This window comes from Rattus norvegicus, chromosome 8, assembly GCF_036323735.1.
Source record: "Rattus norvegicus strain BN/NHsdMcwi chromosome 8, GRCr8, whole genome shotgun sequence".
Lineage (NCBI taxonomy): Eukaryota > Metazoa > Chordata > Mammalia > Rodentia > Muridae > Rattus > Rattus norvegicus.
In genome coordinates this window covers 75,652,680-75,678,349 of record NC_086026.1, presented here as the reverse complement: position 1 = coordinate 75,678,349, position 25,670 = coordinate 75,652,680, and the positions used below count along the sequence as shown (strand labels likewise).

At 47.4% G+C, this 25,670-nt stretch overlaps 1 protein-coding gene across 6 annotated transcripts in view; it reads right to left on the bottom strand.

Annotated features, from left to right (window-relative positions):
- The window catches only part of Dapk2 (death-associated protein kinase 2), a 118,999-nt gene that overhangs the window by 42,270 nt on the left and 51,059 nt on the right, over window positions 1-25,670 (bottom strand). For 3 of the 6 annotated variants that reach the window (XM_008766241.4, XM_063265164.1, NM_001395735.1), the window contains exon 3: window positions 10,004-10,225. In XM_008766241.4, the coding sequence (XP_008764463.1) occupies window positions 10,004-10,225 (222 nt within the window). Of the gene's footprint in view, window positions 1-10,003; window positions 10,229-25,670 lie in introns of those variants that run through there. The other 3 variants (XM_039081122.2, XM_039081125.2, XM_039081126.2) reach the window with 3 other exon arrangements.

Here is a 25,670-nt window from a genome sequence, read left to right as displayed (position 1 = left end):
GTAGCTCTTCTGTAACTCACAAATAACTGTATGAAGTATGGTGTGTATAAAATTAAAATTACACAAGCATAGTCTCAAGCACTTGTGGGACAAAAGCAAAAGGATTGTCACAAATTCGAGGCCAGCCCAGTCCATCCAGCCACTTCCAGGCCATCCTGAGATTAAAAAGTTAAGACCCAAACTCAAACAGGACAAAAACCAAAGTGAAACCAAAGTAAGTTGGGATGAAATAAAGAACTTGCTATTGCTGATGTCATAACCGGTATGCTTGGGCTACCAGCCACTCAGCCTCTCCCTGTCTCTACCTTCACAGCTGCTGTAAAAGAAATAGCAGGTGCCTGTCATGGCTGGCTATGAGCTAGAATCCTCGCCTCCCCAAGGGAAGCTTTATAAGCACCTTAAGCAACCAGGAGCTTCAGGCGGCACACCAAGTATGATAAATACACATATTAACTAAAGGGCCAACTCTTTCCCCTTCCCCTACCACCAGAGAATCAGAGACAGCCAGATTCCAAGCATGTACTATGGGCTGCTCGTCAATCACATAGCATGGGACCACTCTATCCCCTCTGAAACCTACAAAAGAGATTACTTAGCCCTTATGGGTCTAAACTCTCTTTAAAACTCTTGCAATATCTATTTTTATGTTTATCTATGGCTCTAATAATTCCTCTAATAAGTTTCTTACCCAAAAAAGACAATCTGCCTCTGTGTTCTGGCGAACTCCAAACAGAAACCTTCCCATTATAAGGAAGACAACTATCTCTGAAGCAAGTTCCCCCAAGACAAGTCTCCTGATGCCTTGATCTTAAGTTTCCCAGCCTTGAGAGTGTAAGAAATAAATATCGGTTTGTGGTATTTTGTTCTATAGCTGCTTGAAGAACCCAACATAGGATGTTTGTATTGAGTGGGGTGATGCTGTGACCAAAAAAACCCAACAAACAGAAAGCTAGAACCATGGGCGTGGCTTCAGAAGTAGGTAAGGCGCTGATGGGGCAGATGAGTTGTGAAATGCATGCTGGGATTAGGTTTCGATGTCAAAAGTGAGCCACAGAGAACGGTTCTAGGGAAGGGAGTCTCAACACCCGGAAAGTATCTAAGTGGCTCTGAATAGAATTCGGGTAGAAATACAGATGGCAACCTGACATTCTGGTGAGGTTTGCAGATAGAACCGAGGAACATAGCATCAGTCAGTGAAGTATTTTATTACCATTCTTGTAACAAAATAGCAGAGAAATGTTGCTGAATTTTGCTCATGTGCTAGTATCTTACAAAAGGTCAAACTTGTGAGTGATGAGACTGGGTATCTGGCTCAGAAAATGTCTAAGCACAACGCTGGTGAAGGAGTCTGTTCCTCTTGACCCAGTAAAAATATAGATGTGTGTGTGTGTGTCTGTCTGTCTGTCTGTCTGTCTCCCTCTCTGTGTGTCTCTCTCTGTGTGTGTCTCTCTCTGTCTCTGTCTGTGTGTGTGTCTGTCTGTCTGTCTGTTTCTCTCTCTCTCTGTCTCTCTCTCTGTGTATGTGTGTGTGTGTGTGTGTGTGTGTGTGTGTACCTGTACAGACAACTTGCAGGAGTCGGTTCTCTCCTTCCACCATATGGGTTCCAGAGATCAAACTCAGGTCTCCAGGCACTTTTACTCACCAAGCAATTTCACTGGCCCAAAGAGGAATATTTTAAAATAAAATATTTATTTATTCTACAAAATAAAGAATATGTAAACGTTTTCAGGCTTTTCAGCCTATTCCTGCTGGGAAGAAAACCATGAGAACCTCTGTGGCTGAGAGAACACAGGTGGGGCTGAGCTCTGCCTGATAAGGAGATTTACAAGGATCAGCTAGTCCAAGGAAGGCAAGATATTATTCATCCAAACAATGGAGATTAGTCAACTGTATAAAGGGCCTATTGTCCAAGACAATGAGATAAAGGTTTCAAGTCATCTCAGACTTCATAGTAGGGAAAGAGCTCCACTCCTGTCACAGGACCACGTTGAAGCCTGGAGGACAGAACCCTATCAAAGGAAGAGCCCCGCACTGCCCAGCAGTGGTTCAGGACCATCCTGAGGAACAGAATGCTATCAAAAGAAAAGCCCCCACTCCCACTGCCCAGCGCTGATTCAGGGCCACACTGAGGGCCTGGAGGACAGAACCTATCAAGGGAAGAGCCCCCCACTGCCCAGCGCTGATTCATGTGGAGGCCTTTGCTTCCTGAACTCCAGCACCACATCAGTCACCCCAGGTGTGGCTCCACTGGTTCCCGAAGTGACTGCTCTGTGCCAAGCAAAGCAGTGTGGGTGTGGCTACTCCCACCTGGATTTCAAAGGATGCCTCAGAGCTTGGTGGCCCCTGGAAAGAGAACTGTGTGGGGATGGAAGCCAATGCACAGAGCGCCCCCTGCAGCAGGCAATCAGGTTGCCTGAAGACGCCAGACCAGTGGACCGCCAGGTGTACATCCATTCTTGTCTGGAAGAGCCGCAGCCAGACCACTCCAACCTGTAAGGTGTGGACTACTCAGAGCAAAGACAAGAGGGCAAGGTTACCCAAAGCTGTTATGCAGGATCTGTGCCCTGGAGGGCCTGAAGGGCAAAATATTGAGCCCAAAGTCAGCCTAAGACTGACTCAAGACCTGTCACTCACTTCTTCTTTCCCAGTTTGCTCCTTTGGAATAGAAAGGGCTACACTACTCCTACCACACATGGGACTTTAAAACCACAGTGCTTGTTGGTTGCTCCCATTTACCTGAAGCGTAGTTTGCTCAGAATGGATCCCCTTGACTCTGACTCATAACGGGCCTGGCTGTGCTCCCTAAGACGCTGGCTTCCGTGTGTTTTGTTTCTTAAGACAGGGTCTTCGTTTGTAGCTCTGGCTGGCCTAGGACTTGCTCTGTAGACCAGGCTGGTTTCAAACTCACAGAACTTTGCCTGCTTCTGCCTCCCAAGCGCTGGGAATAAAGGCTTGGGAGCTGCCAGGCCCTGCTTGTCAATGTGTTAAACTCTGAAGCTGAAATCAGTTAACTTTTCAAGCCTCTTAGGGTTCAATGGATCTATTTTACATGAGGAGCTGACATGAATTTTGGGGGGGGGGGTGCCATAGTCAGAATGGACTGAGACAGACCACAAAGAGGAACAAATGCTAGACCCGACTGCCTGTGACGTGGTGACTCATTTCCCTGCTCTAGGAAAGCTGTGGTTTTCACACCTGAAAAATAGCAGATTGGGCAAGATGGCCCCTAGAGCTTCCTCTCCTTAGTTTTATAAAAAATGGCCTCTTCATGGACTCAGGATCATCTAAGCATGGTCCCTAACTTACACACAAATCTTCATAAAATAATCTCTAGACAGGATCTCCCCCTTTCCAACATTTTCTGCACCTCCATAATGGTGCACATGAATGTCCTGGCCTGTGTGCAAACACCTCTGTTTGCTGAAGCCCTCTCTGTCTAGTCTGTTCGACAATATTTAGCCAGTAAACATGTGTGGTTACTGAGCACTTGAAACATGGCCAATGGGACAAAGGAACTGAATTTTTAAATTTAACCTAATTTTAAATACAAAAACTAATGAATTACTTCATTAAGCACAAGTTTACTGTTTAAATAGAACTGCTGCTCACTTTAACCATGGCAATCCCATAAGCAGGTATGTGCTGAGTGTCAAACTGACATTAGTTACACAGACTTAGAATATACATGTGTAAAAAAAAAATAAAAAAAAATAAAAAAAAAAAAAAAAAAAAAGAATATACATGTGTGTGTGTGTGTGTATAATGCTCATTAATAACCTCATATTGCCTATATAATAAAGTCAGTATGTGGACTGGAGAGATGGCCCAGTGGTTGAGAGCACTGACTGCTCTTCCAGAGGTCCCGAGTTCAAATCCCACCAACCACACGGTTGTCTGTAATGAGATCTGATGCCCTCTTCTGGTGTGTCTGAAGACAGCTACAGTGTACTTATATATAATAAATAAATAAATCTTTAAAAAAATAGTATGTGTTGGAGTCAATAAAATTATCATTAACATCCGGTCACCTATTACTTTTCACCTATTTAACATGGCCACTAGAAAATTTCGAATTATATTTGGTCAATATTCAATTTTATTGGACTGAATAAAGAGAGAATGTGAGCTATGCATTAGCAATCGTCATCTCTGGTTTGTGACTGTGGGTGCCATGTGGCCAGCAGCCTTTCCTGCTGTGATGGATGGCACCCTCGCAGGGTGAGTCAAAGTAAGCCCCTCCTTCCTCAAGTTGTCTTTGTCAGGACATACTTTTTTTTCTTTTCTTTTTTTCGGAGCTGGGGACCGAACCCAGGGCCTTGGGCTTGCTAGGCAAGCGCTCTACCACTGAGCTAAATCCCCAACCCCCAGGACATATTTAATCTCAGCAACAAGGCTAGTGCTTATGTTCCTCTCGGGGAGGGAGGACACGGGTGCACACCAGAGCAAACCTCCTGTCTGTTACATCTCAAACTGGGACAGACAGCTGAGATACCTCTTTAACATATCAAAATGGACCTGGCCTCCAGGTTCTCCCGGCTTTCCTCAGTCCCTACCTGTTAAAAGGTGTGGCTGGTATACCACACCTTCTGCCCTGAATGTTCCTGCCCAAGGGCTGGTTGCCTTTCCTCCAGAGGCTCTTCCCTATATAATCCAGACATTTTGGTTCCCCGCCTCTCTGTACCTTTGGCCTCCTGGCTGCTGTACTTGGTTCCCCTCTCCCTCTCCTCGCATGGTCCAGGAACCTGACCATTCTGGACTCTCCCAGATGTGTCTGCTCTGACTATGCTCTCCCGCATATCTAGAATAAACATTTTCCTCCATACCCAGGAGCAGCCATGTCCTTTCCTTTCCTTTTATTTCTTTTGTTCACTCGCTGTCCATGCTGCAGGACCTCTCAGCTCGGAGTGAGCTGGGTGTGACCCGTAGCAACTGAACAAATGCTAGCGATCAGTCTACCACAGCATTTTCTGTGTCTCATGGTGACATCATCCAGCATCCTGTCCCCACCCTGACTTAAGGCAGGTCCTGGAACCCCACAGTTAGTGCAAGGGATACCTTGAGTCTGTCCCAGGAAGAGTTAGGATGGAAGTCTGGTCCTTCCACGACCTTAACCTCAGGATGGTCTGTGTAAAAGCTTTTCTTCTTGAAACAAGAGTGAGACTTCTCCTGGCCACCTTCAGGCTGGAAGGAATCCTGACACAAGGATGACTCAGCACTGGGAGGCCTTGATAAGCCTTGAAGTGAACACTAGGTACAGTGTCACTGCAGGGGTGCAGTGCTGGGGACGTTCAGATAATTTAATTATCTAATTTAAGTTCACCATTCCTACAATATGCCTTCCTGAATATTCTCTCACTTGACCCTCACATACATCTGGAGGAATGCAGGTTTCTTCTCTCTCCCCATTTAGGATGAAACTGAGGACCAAGGAGGGCAAGTGGCTCCCCCCCTCCATCCCCAACACAAGCTAATGAGCGACTGAGCGCCCCAACACACACAGCTAATGAGTGACCAAGCCACGTCACCTGAGTGCAATCCACCCTGTGCTCCTTTCTTCCTGCCCTCATCCACATCATGCGGCCTAAGTGTCTGGAAATGAGGACACCCCAAAGCCACCCAGACACTGTCCCTGACACACCTGTGCAGACAGACAGACGCCGTCATATCAGGCTACACCATGTCTCACTCCACATAGACTAGTTTGCTTCGGAAATACGTTGTATGCGAAAGCCACTCAATACAAGTTCGGTGACTCAGGGAGCGCGATGCTCGCCTGGCATGCAGGAAGCGTAGGTTTGATCCTGTGTTTCGTAAACTTAGTGTGGTGGCACACATCTGTACTTCCAGGACTCGGCAGGTAGAGATAGGAAGTTAAGTAGATCGTGGCCAACCTTGTCTACAAGGACAGTTCAAGAGCTGCCCAGGCTACAAGACACCCTGACTGAAAACAAAACAAACAAACAAACAAAAACATTTTTAAATGGAAGTAAACTAAATCATCAATGGGAGCTGGAGAGATGGCTTGACATTTTTAAAAAAAATAAAACCTGGCTGGCTGTTCTTTCCAAGGATGTGAGCTTGCCTCCCTGGCTTCCCATGGCCACTCACAACTCTCTATGCCTCCAGTTCCCAGAGATCTGAAGCCTTCTTCCAGCCTCTGCGGGCACTGCATGCATGTGGTAGATTTTTAGCCACACACATAAAATAAAAACAAAACAAATAAAACAGAAGCATTGGGCCGAGCGTAGAACTCAAAGGCAGTGCTGTCTCTGCAAGCCTCTCAGTTCAGCCTCTCAGTTCTGAGACCTTTGTCCTGGGTCATTTTCCATCTCCTCCCAGGCTTCCTTCTGCTCACAGCTCAAACCAAACCCCTCCAGCAAAGGCTAAGTAAGAGTCTAGTCTCTTCTCTCTGTAATAGAACTCTCAGGGGCAACTCCTTCTCCCTTGCAGGTTGGTATGCCTGGTGAAGTGCTTTCCAGAGTTCTTCTGGTAGTGTGTATATAAATGACTGGCACAGGCAAGGATGGACCAATAGTATTGCCACAGCTGCTGGGTCTCAGAAACATCAGCATCACCTAGGAGCCCCTGCCAGGGTAGCACTGGCTACAAACCTGGAGTCCAGGAGGCCCCCAGGGCATTTAGAGCTACAAAGGGGCATTCTCCACACATGACATGAGCTCAGCTATTGAGATTTCGAATACAGTCTTAGAGCTGTATGGAAATCAACTGACACAGAGAGCAAAGTTTTTCCTAATCCTCCCTTCAATCACCATGACCAGAAACAGGTGCTCCTAAGAAGGCCAGAAATGGGATAAAGACAGCTGAAAGGAACAGGAGTCCGGGCATGGTATGTCTTCTGGTACTGGCCTCTTCAGCAGAAACTAAAGGAAGCACCAATCCAGACAACAGCTGCTAAAGACACTGGGACCAGAGTCAATTCACCCACCAAAACTGCAAGTGAGGGGCCGGGGAGATAGCGCAGTGGGTAAGAGCAATTGCTCTGTAAACCCGAGTTCAAATCCTCAGCACCCATGTGAAAAGCTGTGTGTTGCCATGTACACCAGTAAGCCTAGCACTGAGGGAGACAGGAAGGGAAGAACCAGTGGGGTCTACTGATTGCTGGTCCAGCTCCAGATTCAGGGAGGGACCCCATCTCAAGGAAACAAGACAGAGAATAGTATTACAGGACACTGGATGTCTTCCTCTGGCCTCCACACACACATGTGCATATACTGAACACATACATGTGCATGCACACATTATATACATGTGGTGACACACATCTATAAACTTATACATCTGTCATCCCATAGGCTGAGCTGGGAGTGTCACGCAGTCTAGAGCAGCCTGGACTACATCAGTGAAATGCAAAAAATACCTACAAATAAACAGGTAAATTCTGAAAATGAATGAGTGGGCACTAACACTTATGTCTAACCACTGGGCAAACCTGCTGCCCAGAGAGGACCCAAATGCCAAGAACTTCTGATGAGTTCAACAAGAACCACCAAGTCCAAGAAAAACCTTCTGAATTCTTCCCTTAGGATCCTCCCCAGGAAGTCCTTCTCCCATTGGAAGTCCTCCTCTCCAACCCCGCAGAAGTCCTCCTCTCGTGGGAAGTCTTCTTACCCCCCCCCAAGAAGTCCTCTGAGAAGTCCTCCCCTGAGAAGTCCTCCTATTCCCCAAGAAGTCCTCCTTCCCTGGAAAGTCCTTCTTAGAGCCCAGCAAGCATGGTCTGAGAGTGGTCTTTACAAACTTGTTTTTTTTTTTAATTTCATAAACCCTTAGTATTCCTCAGCCAGACATCCCAAGCACAATGAGGCAACCAGGAATTAAAGGAGACAGAAAATGTGGGCAGCTAGAGCTCAACAAGCAGAGCAAGTCCTGGGAGCACCTGTGTGGGGACTGATGTTACCCATGGTGCACCTGCACTCACAAGATGACAGCATATAAGTACAGGCTGGTCATGAGCCCTGCCCGAAGAACTGGAGACAAAGCAGAAGCATCTCAGACCCCAAATTCTAGGGTTCCACAAACAGGGGGAAATGGATCATTTTCCCAGAAGTTTAAGAAATGTCAATTAAAAATACAAGATACTGATTTGCAACTATAAAGATGAATAAAGAAAGACACGTGTTTTAAAACAGATGTCCCACAGATGCCGAGGCTGAAGGCAAACAGAAACACTGTGCTGTCCCTGCATCCTTTGGAAGCAAAGTCACCAAGAACCTGTACCTGCCCACCTTTAACTTAATCCTCCACTCCTGGAGATTCAGCTGGAATAACTGATTCAAAAGAAAAGGGGCAGACCATTGGGAAGAAGGAGTTTTATCAGTAAAGTCTGGAAAAGATAAGAGCTGGAAAATTGTAAGCCAATGTCCAGCAACAGAGAAACACTGATGTATAATTTAATGAAAGATGATATGGTTATTTAAATGGAAAAAGGGCTATACGTGGAATTTTGTTAGTTGGAGAAAAAGTGGAACAGGAAATTGTAAAATTATATACGAAGTAATGAAGATGGCGAGGAACCACAGAGAAACACAAGTAGCTGTGTTTGGGCTGGAGGGTTATAAATACCTTTCCTTGTGAGTTTGGGGGTTTTGTTTGTTTGGTTGGTTGGTTGGTTGAGGGTTTTTTGGTGAGGGAGGGGGATGATAATAGCCATTTAAAGAGGTGACTCTGGACTTCCCAGGAAGATGGGCTTGTCACTGTCTGCTGGGAATCAGGATGCTAACTAATGACCCTTAGCCTTAGAGCATGCCAGGAGGAGTGCACACATGACTGATCATCCCTAGGGAAGGAGAGGAAGGCCTTTATCAGAGTCCTCTCTGGGTCAGGGAGACACACAGTAACTAGTTCATTTTGCACAGAGTCCACAAATGAGACACGAGGACATTGGGCCCTAGAGAAGGGGGGAGCATTGGCAATTCTATATAGTTAAACACAGAGGTCGATAAAGCAAGAATCAAATGCGAGAGGAAGCAAATTCTCTAAATTAACTAGTTATATCTTGCCAAGGTACAGAGACATCTCGAATGTCAGGTGGTCCACTCAATCTGGAGGCAGGTGACTGGCCCACAGTCACAAAATCAAGAAGTACTGAGACAAACACCCCACTCCTCTGTGGATTGGCAGGTGTTTACTAGACGCTCATGAGGCTCTGAACACTCTTGTCCTGGGATCTTGCTGATTAGCTGGCTGGCTGGCTGAGGCTATTGTGACTTGTGCCACAGCCTGACTCAGGCCCTACTACCCACCAGGCTCCACTAGCTCAGGGACATCGGAGTGTCCAACCAAGTCTTGGTGTTACTAAACTAAATTCCACCAACCACTGCCAAGTCCTCCTCGGCCATCCCAAGGTTGCACCTCATGCATGTGGCGTGTACATGGCAGTCTCAGCCTTGCTATTTCTCAGCTATGGGATGTTGACCTTCTTGGTGCTCTGATCTATAAAATGGGTATGCTAAGAGTCTCTGTGACAGTATCACTATGAAGGTGAAATGACGCTCTTTAAACAGTAGCTATGGACCGGTGAGATGGTTACATGGGTAATAGCTATCACTGTAACAACACAAATATTAAACATAGTGCCAAGGTAATGGATTTTCCCCAGGAGGACTAAAAAGGGGTTGTGTAGAGTTGGAAGGATGGGTATTCTTCCTTTCTTCAAGACAGATCCCTCTCTGACAACCTCTGTTACCCATGGTACCCTCTGCTCCTACTCTCCCTCATGAATGCTGTTCAGGCTGAGAAATAAGCCAGAACCACTGGTGTCTTCTATTTGATCCCCAAAGTCTAGTGAAAGCAAGAGTTAGGCCATTATTCACTCTCCTTGCTACTCAGCAGGCTCACACTCTCCTTTGGCTCCATTTAGACGGAGGATGAGGACAAGGGTGGCAGAAAGGAACCGTCTACAGCTAACTGCATCTTGTCTGGGCCGAGCTTCAGTCTAGTCGCCCACCCCACTTCCCCACATCACAGGACCCAGTGCCCCACTCACAGCTCAAGGATGAGCACCACATCGGTGCGGTTCTCATAGACGTCGTGCAGCGTGATGATGTTGGGGTGCAGCACCTGCCGCAGGATGCTCACCTCCCGCTCGATTTCCTCCCGGCACACGCCCCGACGGCTGGCCCGGCTCTGCCTCTTCTTGATGAATTTGGCTGCGTACTCTAGCCCCGTGCTCTGCTCCCGGCACTTCCTCACGATGGCGAACTGGCCACTGTAGGGACGCAGACACAAACAAGTAAGGAGGAGAAGCGATCCCCATGGTTAGCTGCCAAGACAATCAGGAGGTCACTTTACCAAGACGGAAAGGTGTGTCACTGGCCAGTGGCCCTGCCAGGCTGACATGCAGTGAGTGACTCGGTTAGAATACGGACTGAATTCCCTTCCACTCCCAGATCTTCCCATTTGACTAAGAGGAATGTTAATGTTGTTCCTACCATGCAAAGGTGAACACCGAGGCCCTGGGAAGCATTACCTTGGTTAGGGTGACATGGCCTTGTCCTGGCAAAGCCTCAGCTAGAACCCAGGTCTATACTACCAGTTAAAGTCACAACATCCATTAAAAACAGGCTGGGTTGGTGAGGATCTTGATTGGGATGGAGGGTGGGGTAAAGGCCACTTGGCGAGGTTAATCATCATCATAATGTGAGCAAGGAGTTGTAAAATTTGGAAACTAGGGCATAAGGAGAGGTTAAGTGACTCATAACAGAATTAACGACAGAACTGGACATCAAAGCCAGCTGCCCACAAAGTTTCTCAGGTAGTTACCGGAGACATGACCCAGCTCAGACTCCTGAGACAAGGAATGAAATGGAGACCATACCAGAGATCCAAGCAGCCCTGAGCCAGTTTCCCTAAGCGCTCTGAGGGCAGCCTGTGCCTCTCCATCTCAATTCAGCCCATGAGCTGGGACAGACCTAAATCCCTGGTGACTGCTAGTGTCCCCTCCTTACCCTCCAAGGTCCTCCCTCTCAGCCTCCATTTTGTCCCATGTTGTTCCACTCCCCCCTCCCCAAATACCCACTGCCCAAGTAGCTCAGAAAGATTTATTAGTCTGATAATGGCTTAATAAGGGGCCCAATGAATCAAGAGCCCCGATGCACTTTCTTAGTGGATCTAGTGTAAAAGATACAGTTGCGAGAAACTCTGGGCATTTGTCCCAACCTCGGGAAAATGGCATTGCATTTAAAGCATCCTATTTTTAGAATACTCTTCAAAGAGATGATCTTCTAAGTGAACCGGCTGACACGAATAAAATGAAGCTGAGCAAGGAAGCGGATAGCCAACAGCCAAACAGCCTGTCCCTGCAAGCACTTGAGAGATGTCACCAAAAGCAAACTCATTCATCTCTCCACCTTTGCCCTTCACTCAACGCTGTCTGAACATGTACCCTGCGCTGGCTGGTAAACAACAGGGGACAAAGGCAGGGACAACAGGTGCAGAGGGAGCCCCCACTCCCAGGGCGGGAAGTCCCTAGGAGCTAGGCTTGGGGTCAAGTTTATACTACGTGGCCCACGAAAGTTTCAGCTACCCAGGCTCTACGAGCTGGCTCTGAGCTGTCCACACACTAGGGGCTGACACAGGTGGAGGAAGGCCAGTGTGATCTCTAACACAGATGGCCACTTGGAGCCACTCTAAGTCTTGGGGACATAAGGTCCCTGAAAGGGTGCCAGCAAACACTGGACAAAGCTTTTGGCCTCAGGTGGCCTGAGTCTTAGCTTTAGGGCCGCATATTCCTTTCCTTCTGGTACCTCAAAGGCTGCTGGCAGGCCTGACATTGCTGGTTCTGGTAGCTGTCCCCTCACGATCCTGAATAAGTTGACAGATGCAGAAAGTGAAGCTCAAGGCCTTTACACTGTATACATGCAGGTGGTGTCGGCGGGAGTAGGTTTGACACCCAAATCCCCCAGCACCCAGCTTCAAGCTGTGCTATTCGATGACGTGAGAACACAAAGTCTCAAAGCAGAGCTAAAAGTTTCAGGTCACCTTGACATCGCATCTCCTTGGCCCTCTGAGGGAAATGGAGACACCTTTCTGTCATGTGATTGAAAAATCCCTTAAGCTCTCAGAAAGCGAGTGTGTGCTTTTGCCTCTTGGTTTCTCCAGGAGAAGAGGGTGCAAATGAGATGGGAGTAAGGCGGGCCTACTCTTCTTCCCTCCAAAAAGAGGCCCTTCAAAAGTGGGGGACTAGGATGGAGCCAAACACCAGGCAACAGCAGTCATCTCGGGGCCTTTCTTCTCTCCTGAACGGTTTTCAGCTCAGGCTTTGAGGGTAGCTGGAAGGAGAGCCACAGCTTCTGGCTACCTTTCCCGTGCCCATGATGCAATGAATGGGGTCTGGACAACTGGGACAAGTTTCAAGGTTAGACAGACCTGCTTCAGGGACTTCTTATTCGGTCATGCAGGTCAGGCCACTACCTGCTCTGAACATCCTTTTTCCTGACCTATGAAATGGGAGTCATGATTCACTGGTAGACAGTTGTAAAGCAAACACTTGCACCGTTGGCTCACCGTCAGTAGGAACAGCTGGCATAGATGAGGGCTGAGTAAGAGATACCTAGGGCCGGAAGTCACTGCTTCGAATGGTCTGGAATGTACAGCCAGGGAATCAGTGTCATTTTAAAAGCATCCTTTCCCCTGATGCCAGCGCCCACCCAGATGTGGGAATACTCTAAGTCTTAGTTGACTTTTTAAATTCCAGAGCAGTAGGTCTCAACCTTGGCAGCATTCTAGAGCCCCCTGGGAAATGTTTAAATGAAGGAGGTCTAGATTTCAAGTCCAGAGATTCTGAGTTAGGTCTGGGCTATGGTCAGGAGACGAGGGTATTTAACATTTTATCTTATTCTGGTTTTGTTTTTCGATATAGAGCCTTACTATGTAGCTCAGGCAGGTCTTAAACTCATGATCCCTGTGCCCTAGCTTCCCAAGCACATGCACCCCTGTGCTCAGCCCCATGGTGACTCTCTTAGATAGCTGGGCTGGGAACCATGACTTAGAACAGCTCTTCTTTATAGGTGAAGAACCCCATTAGGGTCATGTTATCTGTGGCCTTCTCAGTGTACTGCTCAGGAAGCCTTCTTGAATCTGGTTTTACTTAAGAAGACTAGAGGAATCAGGTGGGAAAGGAGGCTTTCCTACCCTCAGGTTCTGCTTGAGGGGATAGAACTGCTCTGATAGTATCTACTATCAAAACAGAGACGTGTGTTTTCCAGGAGCCCCTGTGAAAGCCTGATTCTACTGCCTTTATCGGTATCAGCAGCCAAGCTACTGCCCTTGCTTTAGTTTGGTTTTGGTCTGTTTTTGTTTTGGAGACAGAGTTTCTCTGTGTGGCTCTGGCTGCCCTGGAACTTACTCTGTAGACCTGGTTGGTCTCAAACTCAGAGAAGGGCCTGCCTTTGTCCCCTCAGTGCTTGGATTAAAGGTGTAGGCCACCCCCCAGCCTGGGTAAAGAGTGGAGATGGTGGGGATTTCACCCAGGTACTCATACATGCGAAGCATGCACTCGATCATTCACCTATGTTCTATGGCGTGTGTGTGTGTGTGTGTGTGTGTGTGTGTGTGTGTGTGTGTGTGTGTGTAGAGGGGGGAATCGGGAGAGAAAATTACTCTAGGCTTTGGCAATTCCCATGCATAGTCATTCCATGGTGACTACACAAAAGCAGAATCTGAGGTAATCTTACTATGCCCATAAAGCCTGCTCCACCCAACTTGGAGGGCTATTTGGGAAATCATAATGTCTGTGACAGGACTTGACTGACCGGGCGAGAAGGAACGAGGTGTTGGCAGGTGGAACTTGGTGCCTGAAGCTGGTACCGGTCTTATAGAAGAGTTTATCAAGGGACAGTAAATCCACAAGACACAGAAGCTGTCATTCTTGTTCTGCCAACACGCTCTCCTGCCATTGTGTCAGGAACACAACGCTCTTCTCAGGCGGAGGGCTCAGCTCCCCAAACACTCCACACCCGTTAGGGCAGGTCACCAGCAGACAGGCCTGGTTCTAGAACTTTGCTGGGCCTCGTTGCACCTCACAAGGGCTCCCTGTTATCTGCCTAGGAACCCCATTAAAAGGAGTGTATTTTTAGATAGATAGAGTCTCGGGTTTGGGAATGTCCCAACCCAATACCCAACACCTCACGAAAAAGCCTAACTCAACCCTCTCAGATTCTGCACTGCCAAGAGAGAATAATCCCCAAATGACCCAGATATCACACCATGAGATAGATTCATAAAGCTCCATGGATACTGTTACACATGCCGCTGTTCTCTCTCTCTCTCTTTTTTTAAGATTTATTTATTTATTATATATAAGTACACTCTAGCTATCTCCACACACACCAGAAGAGGACATCAGATCTCATCATAGATGGTTGTGAGCCACCATGTGGTTGCTGGGATTTGAACTCAGGACCTCTGGAAGAGCAGTCAGTGCTGCTCTTAACCACTGAGCCATCTCTCCAGCCCACAGCTGTTCTCTTTAAAGACTAATTGTATTATTAGCCTTTAAAGATAATTTAATTATTACTTAATTTAATTATTTATTATTATTTTACTTAATATTATTCTTTTTTTTAATATTTGAAGACACAATCTTGGTTCCATTTTCTAGACCAAAATATTGGGGGAGCTGGAAAGGTGGTCCAATGGATAAAGTGCTTCCTGTGCAGACTGTTTGCTTTGTGATTGGATCCCTGGAACCCCGGAACCCAAAGACATGTGGGAGAAGAGAAATGACTCAACAGTGTGTCATCTGACTTCTATACTTCGATTTGTCTAACACTGCCAGCAGAGATTATAAAAGGCAGAGTGACTTTTTTTTTTTAACTAAGTTTTATTGCTGACGTTAAAGTCTCAAATGACAACTCAACCCTGAAGTCATGCCTGCATCAAGGGTACCTGCTTCCTCCACCCACCGCTCCCTCCTCTCTGCTAAGCCATGGTCAGCCAGACTTGTTCCGTCATCTCTCAGGAGCCAGGTACTGCAAGTTTTGAATAGTGGGGCTAACTCATTCCCCTTCTCAATCAACTCTTGGGTGTCCATGAAGTGAGTGTCCCAGAGCCCCCAGTTTATCTGGTGGAGAAGAGGCAAAGCAGCAGAGAAGGTAGGGACCGGAGGCAGAGAGAGAGGATGAAGAATATTAAGATCTTAAGAATCTCTCCAAGGCAGAGGGCTCTTCCTCCTGCTTCCCCACAGTCATTACTGTAGTTCCTTTTCCCACCCAGCAGAACAATGGGCCACAGTTCCTCTGGAATTACCCAGCAGACATTCGGGGCCATAGGGCAAAAGTAGTGCTTTGAAACTTCCACTCAACGAGACACCAGGTGCAGCCCAACAGAGGGAATAGGACCTTCAGCCGATGAGAATCAAAGACAGGGGCAGGTCAACTTACAGCCCCCAGGAACTGGATCAGCCAAATTCTAAGGGGTGCACAGCCACTGTGGAAATGACATCTCTGGGGCCTTTCTGCTCTACTTGGCTAGTTTCCAAGGCTGGCCTCTGGGACTGCCCCACGCTGTCACCGATACCCTTTTTTATCTCCCATAACCGTCCTCCAGCCAAGCTACTCCCATGAACTCTCTTGGCTGAGGCTATGGGTCAGTGGTAGAGTATTTGTCTAGCATGCACAAGGCTCAGGGTTCAATGACCAGTATGGAAAAGCATTATGTGGTTGTGTGGTTGTGTGTGTGTGTGTGTGTGTGTGTGTGTGTTTCCACATTGCTGTAGCCACCAACCTGTTTCTAATCTCACATATGTGAGTCCATAAACTACAATCACAGAAGTGCAGAATTTAGAGACCAGTTTTGCTGTGTTTAGCCAATCGTGTAAGTCTCGACCTCAGTTTCTTTGTACCTAACACAGAGAGGAATACTGCAGTTTTACCACATCGTAATGTGAATGAAAGGAATCTGTAAGACAAGCTTCTGTGGGTGCAAATCACCATCTCCTCAAAGTCACTAGGTCACCACAGCTCCATTTCCCAATCACAGTGAGTTCAGGAACTCGACTTAATCCTGATGAACTCCAACCTCAGCTTCAGAGTAAACGGTGCTGTAAGGACTTTGGCCACCGAAAAGCAGGGTTCCCCTGGTGGGACAGACACCAAGGGAGACCGAGAATACTTCGGGACACTGGTATCTAAGTCAGGGCAGGCAGGAGACCGTATAGTCAAGAAGCCAAATAAAAAACACAATGTCGTGAGAAGCAGAGCTGGGAGCAGGTGAGAGACAGAGGAGGCAGCAGAGCTTTGCCCATAGCCGGGTGGGTGAGTCAGGAACAGGACATTGAGGATGCAGCGCCCACCTACAGCAGGTGGGGATATCAGGGACAACAGAGACAGCAGACAGCAGCCAAGAAGAAACTGGTAAATAGAAGCAGGCCTACAGCCATTCAAACGGTCTTTTCTGCTGTCTGAGGAATGCTTCCCTGTCCCGGGCCACATGGCTTGGACATTTCTAGGCTCCTGACAATGGCTTCCACAGTTATTTGGGGGTGAAGATGCCTCTCCCAGGCAAATACTTCATAGAAGTAAAACAGATAAGAGGCCATGTTTCTTTGGTGGGAGAAACATGAGCCCAATTCCGAGTATGGGCTACCAATGTTGGGGTTGAAATCTCTGCTGGAGTCCAGACAGACCCTACCAAGCCAACATGGTTCCATGTGTAGAGGTATAATGAGAGAAGAGTAGAAGAAGAGAGGAAAGGCCAGCCACGAGCACGTGGAGGAAAGGGAGTAGGGGAATGGGGAGAGAAGGGACAGAAGGGAAGAGGTCAAGCGAGCAGAGAAGAGAGTGAGGAGGGGGCAAACAGCCCCTTATATAGTGTCAGGCACAGCTGGCTGTTGCCAGGTAACTGAGGGGCGGAGCATACCTGACTGTTACCAGGTAACTATGGGGGATGGAGTTTAGACAGAATACAACACCACCATCTACCACCCCCACACTTATGAAGCCTCCTCTTTAGAGGCTTTATGGAACCCCGAAAGCTCCTGGGAAACCCAGTTTGAGAAGTACTTCTTAAAATATGGAAGTATGAATTTAGATGATCCCAGGGGAATTTCGAGAGGCAAATGAAAACAAAGAAGAAGTAGCATACACCGGGGCGGCGCTTCCTCTTCCTGTAAGCGGCCAGAGGTGACCTGTGAAGATGGTTTGCTACTCCCAGAAAACCCCACAAAATCATGCAAATCAAGAGGTTCAAACCTTCGTGTTCACTTTAAGAACACCCGGGAAACTGCCCAGGCCATCAAGGGCATGCATATCCGCAAAGCCACCAAGTATCAGAAGGCTGTCACTTTAAAGAAGCAGTGTGTGCCATTCCGGCGGTAAAATGGTGGAGTCGGTAGGTGCGCCCAGGCCAAACAGTGGGGCTGGACACAGGGACAGTGGCCAAAAAAAGAGTGCTGAATTTTTGCTGCACATGCTTAAAAATGCAGAGAGTAATGCTGAACTTAAGGATTTGGATGTAGATTCTCTGTCACTGAACACATCCAGGTGAACACGGCACCTAAGATGAGCCGATCAACCTACAGAGCTCATGGGCGGATTAATCCATACATGAGCTCCCCCTGCCACATCGAGATGATCCTCACTGAGAAGGAACAGATTGTTCCAAAGCCAGAAGGGGAGGTTGCACAGAAGAAAAAGATATCCCAGAAGAAACTGAAGAAACAAAAACTCATGGCACGGGAATAAATTCAGCCTAAAAAAATGCAGATAAAGTAAAAAGAAGAAGAAGAAGAAGAAGAAGAAGAAGAAGAAGAAGAAGAAGAAGAAGAAGAAGAAGAAGAAGAAGAAGAAGAAGAAGAAGAAGAAGAAGAAGAAGAAGAAGAAGAAGACGACGACGACACCGGGCCTTTCCGAATCACCTGGCCTTTTAAGAAGCTTGCTCACCAAGGCAAACTCAGGGCCAAGATAAGAAACATGGGGCTGGAGAGATGGCTTAGCTTAGCAGTTGAAAGGAGTACCGCTCTCCCAGTGGACCCAAGTTTGGTTCCTACCACCTCCCCTGCACAGCTCTCAACTGCCTGTAACTTGAGCTCCAAGGGGTGGGGGGCACTGATACCCTCTTCTGTTCTCTATAGGCACCTACACACACATGCACATACACGTAAATAAATACTAAAATAAATCTTGTATTTTTAAAGGGGTAAGATAAGGATCAGGAATTAGAAATCTCCAGGGAGCCTGACCTACAAATGTCCCCAGTCCCCAGTCCCCAGTCACAGATGCTGTTCTGTCTGTACAGGCCTGTGGCAGCAGCTTTCATTGGTTAGCTCATTTAATTCTCTGGCCCTTACAGATGAGTTTCCTTCCTCTGTCTTTTTTTTTTTTCATTTTTCCTGTCAGAAAAAAAATTCCTAAAGCACAAAAAAGGAAGGAATTGTTGAGCAGAGCCAAGTGTCTCTGGGGGATAGTTACCAATTTTGAACCATAAGCACATTTTCACGATGCTGTGAAATGAAGGTGGGGGGGGGTGATGACACTGACGCAAGTCCTAAAATAAAAGAGGCCCAGTCCACATTAGGCTTGACTATATGGGGAGTGTTTTCATGGAAAACTGAGCTCATCCCTCACTCAAACTTCCCTTAGAGTTTGGAGACAGTCCATACAGAACAGATCCTTAAACACGAGCTAGGGCTGTCGAGCAAGGAAAGGACTGCTGTGAAGGAGCTGACTCTGTGAAAGCACCAAGCATGGCAACCTGAGTTCAAACCCCAGAATCCCCTGGTTGGAAGGAGGAGAACCAACTGCTGCACACTTGTCTACTGACACCCACGTATGTGCGATGGCGTGTAGCCCATCCCATAAACAACAGCAGAAGCAGCAGCAGCAACAACAACAACAGAGTCAAAGAAACCAAAAGACGTCAAAGAAAAGATGGATCCAGGATGCTTTGCCCGTTGCCTCATTAAATGCTAACACCACACAGTTTAACTTCTTGAATACCTCCGTCCCAACCTTCGGACCCTCCCCTCTCATGCAGGCTCTCTGGAAAACGCTTCGTTGCTTCCACTGTTCATAGAAACTAAACAGGAGGCCCCAAACAGTTAACCTTCTCTGAGTAACATCTTCACATTTTAATGACTTTTAAAAAAATTAGTAACAAGGTTAGGCAAGCATCGGGCAAGTAAAGAAACTACTTAGAGACAAATGGTTCTACCTTCCCAAAACTCACACTGGGTAGACGTGACTCTGTGTGTGTGTGTGTGTGTGTGTGTGTGTGTGTGCCAGTGTGCTCAAATCACAACCCACTTTCTTCAGCCTGGATACACTGAATGCTAACGCTACCTACAACTTGCCATTCTCTCTCCTCCACTTCCCTTATGGGTTATGGCTAAGAAATTCTGGTTGGAACTCAACTGTTAGCAACCTAAGGGTAGGTGCTATTTCCCAGAATTTCTCTGAACTTTCTATTCACAGTTTCCTTCCACACCCATCATTTGGCAGTCACCTCTTCTCAAAGCCAAGCACTGTGAATGGCGAAGGCCAAATGTGAACAAAAGACTGGGTTAGGCATCTTGGCTCTAACACAAAATTCTAAGCTGCTTTATCTCTTGGGGCTTTAGATCTGTCGTCAGAAAATAACATGCTGGACCAGATATCTTTTTTGAGTCCCTATCCCCATCCCAATTTAGCCTGCTAAGATTCTGATTCAAGTCACTACATCCTATGTATATATCAGTAAGAAACAACGCAAAGACGCCCAAGCTGCTTCTAGGTTTCAATCATGGGCAGAGACTTCTGAGTCTGATCATGTTAGCCAACTCAGTTTGAAGAGGCAGACGACCAGAGCTTCAGGCCAGCAAAGCAGATCTCAGGCACTCTGAGATGTCCATGTGCCACCTATGAAGATGAGCCCAGGAAAACATGGAACATTCTAATTACAGCACATAACCCGGACATTCCTCCTAGCCCTCAACTCTCAGCAAGCCCTGAGGAGCCAAGAGACTAAGGACTGCCATTTCACAGGGTCCATCCCAGCCCAGGGTGCAAGATGGGTATGCGGCCGGCAAGTTTAGAAATGCCTGCTAGAAACTAAAGAGGCAGGCGGTGTGGTTGAGGGCCTTGCTCCGCACGGCCAGCCCATGATGCTACACAGCACCTCGCTATTAGGCTTCCGTAAAAGAAGAAAACGTGCTTGATTTTTCAAGTCCATAAAAGTTCATTATCTCTAAAATCAAATTATGCTCATTAGTGTGTCTCTGTGTATGTGGAACTCAGAAGCCAGTTGGCAGCAGTCAGCTCTCTCCCTGTGGGCTCCTGGGATCAAACTTAAGTCACCAGCCTTGGTAGCAAGTGTCTGCTGAGCCCGCTTGCTGGCCCACATGTTCGTTATTTTAAAGAGGCAGAGGAGGGAGACAAGGTAGAAGAGAGGAAGGATGGAAAGGAGAAGGGAGAGAAAGAGGAGGAGGGAGATGTAGAGGAGGGAAGAAGGGAGGAGGAAGAACAGGAGGGGGAGAGGAGGGAGAGGAGGAGGAGGAAGCTAAATATTTCCCTCATCTTATCTTCCTGAGATGAGATGCTTTCATTTGGGGATCTGCTCTGTTGGAATTTCTGTTTTCAGTGAATACCCTCTAGTCCTCCCCCTCTTCCTCCTTCTCCCCCTCCTCCCTCCCCTTCCTCACCTCTTCTTCCTCCTCCTTCTCCCTCTTTCTTGATACTGAGAGTTGAAGTTAGGGTCTCACATGTGTTAGGGAAGCCCTTTACTGAGCTATGTCCCCAGCCAGCCCTTTTCCCTCTTTTTATCTCGAGATGGTCTCATAAACTCCCTAGGCAGGTTTTATGCGTTCAATCCCCTCCTGAGAAGCTAGAACTGCAGGCTTGCCCCACCAAGCTAGCTCTTGGTAGAAAGAAGATGATGCTGTATATACATCACAGACTTTTTTAGTGTGTGTGTGTGTGTGTGTGTGTGTGTGTGTGTGTGTGTGTGTGTGTGCGTGCGCGCGTGTTGTTGGCAATAGGAACTGACTATTCAGCCAAGGCTGGCTGAGATTCTAGGTGTGTGCCATCACACTCAGCCTTATTGTCTATTAACAATAGACAGTGAGGGGCTGGAGAGATGGCTCAGTGGTTAGGAGCACTGACTGCTCTTCCAGAGGTCATGAGTTCAATTCCCAGCAACCACATGGTGGCTCACAACCATCTGTAATGGGACCCGATGCCCTCTTCCGGTGTGTCTGAAGACAGCTACAGTGTACTCATACATAAAATAAACCTTTAAAAAGAAAACAATAGGGGCTGGGGATTTAGCTCAGTGGTAGAGCGCTTACCTAGGAAGCACAAGGCCCTGGGTTCGGTCCCCAGCTCCGAAAAAAAGAACCAAAAAAAAAGAAAGAAAAAGAAAACAATAGATGGTGGACATTCCTCTAGTTGTTCTATTGGACTCCTTGCATTTTTCTTATTATTTGTAAAAAGCCCTTTACATGTTTGTGATATTAGGCCTAACAAGTACGGTCAAATATTTCCCTGACTTCCTATGGCAGAATCAGTCCAGGCTTAACATCTGTAAGGGGGCAGTAGGTCTTTGGGGCACTCACACCGAGTCCCTTCCTCAAGGCCACTGCTCCTGCCTCTCATAGTGGCCAAACGAAAGCAGAACTGGCATCTGCACATGGCAGGTCTTCTGCAAAGCCCAGTGGCCCAAGACCAACCTGACTCTTTTCGGATATGAAGCAGTTCCATCCCTGGATTCCATATCGGACGTGCAGTGTCCTTTGGGGTTGTTTGTTTGTTTCTTTGTTTATACTGGTTCTACTTTTATTTCTTTAACAGGGTCATGCCGTATAGCCCAGGCTAGTCTCAAAGCCACAGAAATCTTTCTGCCTCAGCCTCCGCTGGTTTTCCAGGTGTGTGCCACCACACTTGACTTATAACATTTATTTGAAAGGGGACGGGAGGTTCTTAAGCACAAAAAGGTTTTAAGGTGGTTGCAGGATTGCCAGCCCTCCAGCTGTGCCTGGAAAGGCTTGGTCTGTCATCTAGCCTATGGCAAGACCTAGACTCGGCTCCCTCTTGCTCAGAGAATCCCTGAGCTGCAGAGGAAGGGGATTTTGACTTAAGTACTTTGATTTTTTTTTTTTTTTTTTTTTTTTTTTTTTTTTTAGGTATCTGTGATCCATGGGAAAATTCCTTCCGAAGCAGACATTAGCCTCAGAGTGATGGGGTGGGTGTCTGGCAGAGCATCAAGACCACGCTCCTGGGCTGAGCTTCCTGTGTATGGTGTGCTGTGTGCCTAGAGTAGGAAGAAGTTTTACACAGCTGCCCTGTCCTCAAGGAGCGTTAGGACAAAGTGTAAGTTCAGCAAAGGGAGGTTTTCTGAGGGAAGGGGCAGGTAGATTCCCTCTTCCAATATTTAGTGGTTCCCTGTGGATAAGGGAGAGGCCTTTGTCCATCATTGTGCCCCATACTCAGAGCCGTGCAGCCGAAATCCAGCAGGCATTACAGATGCTGAGGTACAAGAGCCACACTGGCCATTTGGGATTTGACAGCCATAGCAGGAGCATGCAGGTCCTCAGAATGTTCCTGAACGGCAAGAGCTGCTATAGGGTGGACACGGCACTTCTGGATGGGCTTCCAAGAAATGCCCCCTGGGTCTCCACTGAGGCAGGACCTGAGGCAGAGCCATCCATCACCCAGGCAGAACCCTGCTTGATCTTAGAGCAAGGCCAGGCAGGCCTAGCCTCTGGCAGAAACTCTGAATTGGAGAAAACAGCGGTAGCAGATGGCCCAAGGGAGACAGTCTGTCCTTTGGCTGTCCTGCGTCCAGACATGTTGAGACGAAGCCTGGCTCCTCCCTCTGCTCCTGAGGGAAGCCTAGACCTGCTAATGCTCAAGATAAGGCTGGAATGTTCCTGTCTGGCCAGCCTGGGCTTGTGTGACAGCCAGGAACTGACTGTGCTTGGGTCTTTCTCACTGAGGGTCGGGGGATATTCCTGGCATATTGACGGGTGGGAAAGGGCAGACTCCAATCATGATAGGAACGTCTGCTCTGAGCCATGAAACTCATTGTGTGATTAATTTATCTTCATTGATCAGAAACCATTCCCCGAGCCCCATAGGTCCAGACCCAGGACTGACGTGCGCATGTGTTTAAATGTCTAGTTTCTTACATGATCCCTCTGAGGATTGCAATTTTTTTTTAATTGAGACAGTAACCTGGGCATCACATAGCCCAGGTTAGCCTCAAACTTACCCATGTATCTGAGGATAACCTTGATCTCCTGACTCGCCAGCTCCCAAGTGCTGGGGTTACAGGCATGAGCTGCTGTGCCCTACTTTATACTCATAAAATTCTAGTATTAAATTACCTCTACGAGGTAAGTGCATTATTTTCATTACATAGGGAAAGAAATTGAAGCCGGAGGTGTTTATGTCTCTAAATGCTTCCTTGTGTCAGGGGCTGCCCTGGGCATTCACAGAGATCAACACATTTAATCTTCATTACAGCCTTTGAGGAGGTTATCATCCCCACCAAAGGACCAAGAAATTCATCCAGCACCTCACTCCCAGCTAAGAAATAGAACCGTGGCGTAGTTTTCCTGGGGTCCGTTCCATATCTGAGCCCTCCAGTCTGGGGGCACTGCTTATTAACCTCTGTGACACCAACACGGGCCACCTCAGCTATCTGAAAGCAACTGTGTCAAAGCGGGGAGTTGGGGTGGGGGTAGGGGTGAGGCTCACCAGGCAGGAGAGGAAAGGCAACAGTAAAAGTCAGGGCCCACTTAGGTCTCAGTTTGGGTAGAGAGGGAAAACGCTGTTGGGTGTGACATGTACCCATCCCGTGCCCGGACAGTTAGGCTTGAAGGCAGTGCCAAAGCTCCAGACGACTCAGAGCCAGGAGGAGTGGCAGCCCCAGAGGCGCCCAGGAGCCGCTAATTGGCCATGGTGATGACAGAGGAGATGGCACAGTCTCTTTGAGCTGCCTGCCTAGTAGAGGATCTCACTGCTGCTGGCAATCGGGACAATCAGGGCTGTGTGGGTGGGGAGTGTGGAGAGAAATTTGTAGGCTTCTGAGAGGACTGGGGCCAGGTCCTTCTACCTCTGCCTTGCCCTCTAGGCTTATGGGCATGGGGTGTCTGGGTGTGGATCTACACAGTCAAATCCTTGTAAGGGTGGGGTTGAGGGAAAAGCCTGGGAGAAGAAGTAAGGTGAGTCCACTGAATTCCTGTGAGAAATGTCCTCTATTCTGCAGCCAGTCAGCATGGCCACTGGGGTAACTGTAATGGATTGGATCATGTTGCTGTCATTCCGAGAGATGCGATCTCATGTAGACCAGGCTAGCCTCCAATGTGCTACATACTTGAGAAGGACCTGGCACTTCTGATCGCCCTGCTCCCACCTCTCAAATGCTGGGACTCCAGGCATGGGTCACCCTGCCCGGTTTATTCCGTAGTCGGTATCTAACGCAGACTTCGTTCATGCCAGGCAAGTATTCTACCAGCTAAACTGCATCGCCGGCCCGTGTTTCAGTGGCCTTTAGTACTCCAGGGCTGACTTTAGCCATGTGTACAGTTCACTGTCTCTCCCCATGCTTGCTTCTTGAATGGGTTGACCCCACATAGATGGCAGCCTAAGTCCTCCTTAAAGTTCCTCCTGGTCATGGGTGCTCAGGATATAGAACAAACACAACAGGAAGCACATAGTCAAATTCAAACTGGAACAGAAAAATAAAGATTAAAAACAGAAGCTAGGTATGATGGCATCTGCCTGCATTCCTGTCACTCGGGAGGCTGACGCAGGATAACTTTAACTTCTAGGCAAGCCTGGGCTACATAATGAGACCATACACATTTAAAAACAAAAACAAAAAACTGTAAGCCCTGTAAAGACTACAATTTGGCAAACTGTGATAAGGCCTGGACACCTGAATATTAACGCATTCCTCAGGTAAGCCTGAAAAACAACAGTGTGGAAGGAGTAGGAAACAGAACCAAGATCTAAGCCACCAAGACAACAAAGGGAACTAAAGAGAAGGAAGGGCGCCAGCTTTTCCAAGCAGGCAATCATGTCATAGTCATAATTTCTGAAAGAAAGTCATTACAGGTGCATACTGCAGGCTGGGCATGGTGGCACATGCCTATAATCCCAGCTCTCAGGAGGGAAATGTAGCAAGACCAAAAGTTAAAACCGAACTTTGTCTATTTGGTGAGTTCAAAGCCAGCCTGTGTTCTATGAGACCCCTGCAAACATGCAAGCAAGCAAATAAGGCCTGTTCCACATGAAACATGGAAGATTAATACGAATTTGAACTCATCTTTAGTTACATAGTAAGACCCTATCTAAATATACATACATACATACATACATACATACATACATACATACATACATACATACATTTGCAAATAAATAAATGCCAGACATGGTAGTATATGCCTAGCATCCCAAAACTTGGAGCCCAAAGCAGAATATATAAAATAGGTCGACGTAAAGATGCTTTGGTTGAAAGGGAAAAACACAAGCAGTTATTGACCACTATGTGCATACACACGCACACAGCTATACACATGTGCATACACATGCATCCACACACGTACACAGCTACATACCCTAAATCTATATACTACAGGGCATCCTTTATATCATGGCCTCCTGTTTGCAGTGGACCCCTATGATAGATGGGAAGGAATCTCTTCCCCAATCCCCGGACAAACACACCTGCTG